Below are 5,537 nucleotides of genomic sequence, written 5' to 3'. Positions count from 1 at the left end.
CAGAGTGAAGAAGGTAATATGTTCGAGTGCAGCCCATGACACACAGCGTTTCACTCTGACACATGCAGCGCATTTATTTATTTGCTGGCAAACCACCAAAATAAAAGCAGTTTAATATTTGAATTTGAGCAGAGATGCACCAATCAACCATCGGCCATAAATCAGAATCGGACGTGTTTTTTTTTTGTTTTGTTTTTCTCGAGTCTGTAAACCCAAAGAGGAGAAAATGAAGAGTTCAGATGCTAAAGCCTCTAAGTGCAGTCTGACATTTTCTTTTAAAATTAAAATTTTTATCAGGCTCTTATATTTATGTTCAGTTATTTCACTTTAGTAGCATAGAAATGGACATATACATTGCCATTAAAGTAAAATTACTGAACCTAAACATAGGAGCCTGATAAAAATGCTAATTCAGACGGCACTCTGAGGCTTTTGCATCTGAACTCTTCAAATACATTGGCAGACAGAGTAATCTCACTGTTCACAAGGTGCAAAGTATGAATCTATCTCTGAGGGGAACTGACTGTCTTAAGAAACAGTTTAGATGGCATTTTCCTTTCATCTTGCCTCAGTATAATGCATTGTGTTTACAGCGGTAATCAAGTAAACAATGGATCACTGCTGTTCATTAAGCGCCACCTGCTTACAGAGAGTGAATTTCCATTTTCATTCAGCCCATCTGCTGTTTGGCACACACACACACACACACACACACACACACACACACACAAATAAAAACACGTAGATAGAATAGAAAAAATAGAAAGCTAGTGTTTTTTTTATCAGTTATTTCACTTTAGTAGCATAGAAATGGACATATACATTGCCATTAAAGTAAAATTACTGAACCTAAACATAGGAGCCTGATAAAAATGCTAATTCAGACGGCACTCTGAGGCTTTTGCATCTGAACTCTTCAAATACATTGGCAGACAGAGTAATCTCACTGTTCACAAGGTGCAAAGTATGAATCTATCTCTGAGGGGAACTGACTGTCTTAAGAAACAGTTTAGATGGCATTTTCCTTTCATCTTGCCTCAGTATAATGCATTGTGTTTACAGCGGTAATCAAGTAAACAATGGATCACTGCTGTTCATTAAGCGCCACCTGCTTACAGAGAGTGAATTTCCATTTTCATTCAGCCCATCTGCTGTTTGGTATGTTTTGTGTAGCCTGGTGTTGGTGGAATTGGCTGTGATGCAAGGGGCACCAGCTAAAATCTTGCCTAGGGCACCAAATTGATTAGGGCCTGCCCTGACCCTGGGGGTGATAGGGTGTTGTTTGGAATTTACGAATCCCTAAAGTTCTTGGATCACTTTCCCTTCAAAATCCTGACCCTGATCCGAATAGATTTGGATTTACATTTTACATTTAGTCATTTAGCAGACGCTTTTATCCAAAGCGACTTACAAATGAGGAAAATAGAAGCAATCAAAACTAACAAAAGAGCAACAATATGTAAGTACAAATGACAAGTCTCGGTTAGCCTAACACAGTACACGTAGCAAGGTATTTTATATATATATACACACACACACACACAAAGAAAAACAAGCAGATAGAATAGAAAAAATAGAAAGCTAGTGTTAGTTTTTTTTTATAAAAAAGAAGATAATAGATAAAGTAGAATTAAAATAGAATAGAAAGTGCTAGAGTTAGAGGGTCAAATAAATATGGAACAGATGTATTTTTAGTCGTTTCTTGAAGAATATCAGAGGCTTGGATTACATTCTGCGACACCATTGTTTTGCAAGGAATTGCACAAATAATTATTAGTTTCGCTGTGTTTACACAAATAATATAATCACTACACTAATAATAATAATAATAATATAAAATTAATTAATTAATCAGCCTGTAAATGATTATTTTACATTTACATTTTACATTTAATTAAAGCATAAAACTGGAACAGAGGAAGTATTTTAATATTGAAAAAAATTGCAAAGGCTTAGGCTTTAAATGAAACAATAAGAATAAGAAACAATAAGTAATAAATACATTTAAATTAATTTTTTAAAATAAAAATTTGAGGTTTAGATTAAGTTATATGTATTTTTTTTGTATTGTTGTTTTTTTTTTTGGCCAATAAATTGGGTTTTTGAAATTTATTTCAATTATGTTGTATTTTACCATTTTAAACATTAACTGGGCTTTTGCTAAGTGTATGATTTACATCTGATCCACAGAAATTCCGGTCTGTGAAGAAAGAGGATGCAGGTGAATACTATTGCCAGGCCAGGAATGAGGCAGGATGGTCAAAATGCAGTCCTCAGACCATGGAAGTTTGTAAGTGTGGCCCTTAAATATGCTGGTCAGTAGCTGCACTTTGAAATAATGATTCAGCTTTTAATATTGAAATTATTTATTCACCTTCATGATGTTCCAAATGCAGTTATTTTTCAGATATATTCACAAATATATTTTTTTCAGGACTCTTTGTTAATAACAACAAATGTTTCTTTAGAACTAAATCAAGAATATTAGAATGATTTCTGAAGGATCAGGTGACACTGAAGACTGGAGTAATGATGCTGAAAATTTCAGCTTTGACATCACAGAAATGTCAAATAAAAAAAAATCTAAATTGTAATAATTCACACACTGGTAGTATATAAATAAACAAAGAGTGAGTAAATAATGGAATTTTTCATATATTTTTTGCTGAGCTATTTATTCATTTGTACATAATTTCTTTCTAGATGATCTGGACATTGTGGGCATATTCCTGAAGGTGTTAGGCGGAGTGGCAGCATTTATATTAGTCATTGTGGGGATCTGTCAGATTCAAAAAAGTGGCTACTGTTCCTGCAAGGATCATAGGGAAACCAAGTGAGTGAAAACTATAACCACAACATGAATCTTACAGCATAACCATAAGGGCTGATCTGATTTGATCTGGAATTTAATGCACTTTTGGTAAGATTACAATGCTCTGTTTCATACAGTTACAAAGTACCCCAACATGACAATAGGATGGACTATGCCAGTCCAGATGAGGTAAGGCTTTGTGGATTTGTGACATGATAAAGCATCACAGATATCATTTTCATGTATTAGTGCACGTTTAGAGGCTATAGTCAACACCTTGAAATGTTCTTACAAGGATGGATGAAGTTTCATCCGAGATTTGCTAGTGTTTATCTTCTCAGGTTACACTGCAGCCTTTCTCTGACTGCAGATATTTTCTTTTTATTAATGCTAGCAAAGCTCAAAGTGGTATTAGTGCAATCCTCAAAATAATCTTTCAGTAAAATCTCTACATGGAAAAAATATTTGGCTGGATTTAAGTTTTGCTTCTGTAGTGCCACATTTTAACTACATATCATTTGATTGCTCACAGTTTTTCCTATCTCTGTTTTTCCTCAGGGACATTTCCGCCACAAGTCCTCCTTTGTCATATAAAATCAAAGAAGAGGAGACGAGCGCTTCAATCGTGTGAATGCCTTGTGAGCTGACTTTTGAACTGTCAAATTGTGCTTTTTACGCTGAGGTGCATCTTGAGCTTCATGGCTTGCCAAAGTTATAACAAAAACGAATGCTACTGTGTCGAACAGGGAATTTTTACTCCCCTTATTTTGATTTTAACAGACAGTAATCAAACACAGGTTTACTTAAAACTCCACTGTTTATATGTAAAAATTACATTCAATTGAACAATACTCAGATTTATAGCTATTACATGCATCTTGTAAAGTAAAAAATTATTGTTTCAGCAAATCAAAAAGGATTGAACTTAATAAGTAACATAAAAGATGAGTTTAAGTCTTTCCAAATAATTGTGAATTTCTGAATGTCAGTTGCAGACTTCAAATTGTAGCAAGGCTGAAATTGCATCCAGGTGCTGCTGTATTTTTGCCCAAAAGTAGTCAACACATAATACCAGTGCAAGAACTTACATGTCTTCAAGGCAAATATTACATTTCCCACTGGAAATATAGTGTGTGTGACTATGTGAAGAATCCTGTCAGTGTAAATGTGTACAATACCATGCCAAGACTGTTTTATCTGGGTCACTTTTGACAAGAGGATTTTATGTGTTAGTGTTTCAGCAGTGGTTATTTAGTTCATGAACTATACATTTGTAGCATTTTAGTTTGAGATTTAATCAAACACCTCCGTAAAGTCAGTCGACTTGGTTGTGCAAGATGATTCATTTACTTTTTTGAAATATTCCTCTAGATACAGATTACGCACTTGTGGTTTTTTTCAGAGTGCCATTTCTGTGTTTAAGTGACCTTCAATGCTTTATAATTGTTTTATACGTTTTGGACATATTGTCCAGGTTTTATGACTCAGTGTTATTGTTTTAATCTATTTATAAGATCTACGTATATTGTAGTTCACTCCAGAGTAGTAGTTAGATAGACCGTGGGCCGTGTCACAAGAATAAAACTGATTATGTGGAAGCAATCAACATAGTCTATCCTTTCATTTTGTTTTTAAAACATGTAGCTATATATGTAATTGGACCATCAAATTTACTTTGTTTTTAAATAAATGCAGTGGAACGGAGGTATTATCTTGAAATTTGAAAACAAGAACAAGAAATAAACTCATAAGTTTCTTTTAGCTTCTTTTTTAATAATTTGACAATATATTAGTCATGCCTCATTGCATGTCCCACTGTCTAAAAACAGTATGACAGAAAAACAAATGAACAAGAGAGCCTGGGTTCCATCATTGTACTATATATGTCATACAACTGAACTTAATAAAATAATCTAATTTCATGAATTGGGCAAATCTAATGGATATGCCTAAGCAAATTGACAGAACAGAACAAAATAGAACAGACAGGGGCCAGTATATTCCAATATGTAAACAAATATAAAGAAAGTATCTCTAATCGAATTATTCAAAGTGTTTGTTGGCAAACCATTTTATTGTACATTTTTATTTAAGGCTCAATGTTATACAGTTTTTACCTTTTCATACTATTGAGTGCCAGGCAATGGGTAGACAGAATCTAATAAGTGTAGTTAAAGGGATAGTTCACCCAAAAATGAAAATTTTATGTATATCTGTTTTTTTAAATAAAAAAGAAGATAAATAGATAAAGTAGAATTAAAATAGAATAGAAAGTGTTAGAGTTAGAGTGTCAAATCAAGGTGGAACAGATGTGTTTTTAGTCATTTCTTGAAGATGGTTAAGGACTCAGCTGCTCGGATTGAGTTGGGCAGGTTATTCCACCAGGAGGGAACAGTTAATGAAAAAGTCAGTGAAAGTGATTTTGTGCCTCTTTGAGATGCAGAATGCAATATTCTAGAGGGCACATAACTCTGAAGTAATGAAATTAGGTAAAGGGGTGCAGAGCCAGTGGTGGTTTTGTAGGCAAACATTAATGCCTTGAATTTTAATGCGAGCAGCTACTGGTAGCCAGTGCAAATTGATAAACAGAGGTGTGACATGCGTTCTTTTCAGCTTATTAAAGATTAATTTTGCAGCGGCATTTTGGATTAATTGTAGAGGTTTGATAGAAGTGGCTGGAAGACCTGCCAAGAGAGCATTGCAATAGTCCAGCCTGGATAGAACA

General features: G+C 34.1%; 1 protein-coding gene across 1 annotated transcript; it reads left to right on the top strand.

Annotated features, from left to right (window-relative positions):
• Positions 1-2,195: 2,195 nt before the first annotated feature.
• LOC107570017 (junctional adhesion molecule C-like) lies at positions 2,196-5,001 on the top strand. Its single transcript, XM_016256212.1, has 4 exons — positions 2,196-2,290; positions 2,704-2,833; positions 2,950-3,001; positions 3,371-5,001. The coding sequence occupies exons 1-4, from the start codon at positions 2,281-2,283 to the stop codon at positions 3,404-3,406; spliced, it is 228 nt and encodes a 75-aa protein (XP_016111698.1). The 5' UTR covers positions 2,196-2,280; the 3' UTR covers positions 3,407-5,001.
• Positions 5,002-5,537: the final 536 nt, after the last annotated feature.

The sequence above is a fragment of the Sinocyclocheilus grahami genome, unplaced genomic scaffold (assembly GCF_001515645.1).
Source record: "Sinocyclocheilus grahami isolate Dianchi unplaced genomic scaffold, SAMN03320097.WGS_v1.1 scaffold1404.1, whole genome shotgun sequence".
NCBI classification, from domain to species: Eukaryota; Metazoa; Chordata; class Actinopteri; order Cypriniformes; family Cyprinidae; genus Sinocyclocheilus; species Sinocyclocheilus grahami.
The sequence above is the reverse complement of the archived record's forward strand: the minus strand, read 5'-3'. Positions and strand labels throughout refer to the sequence as shown.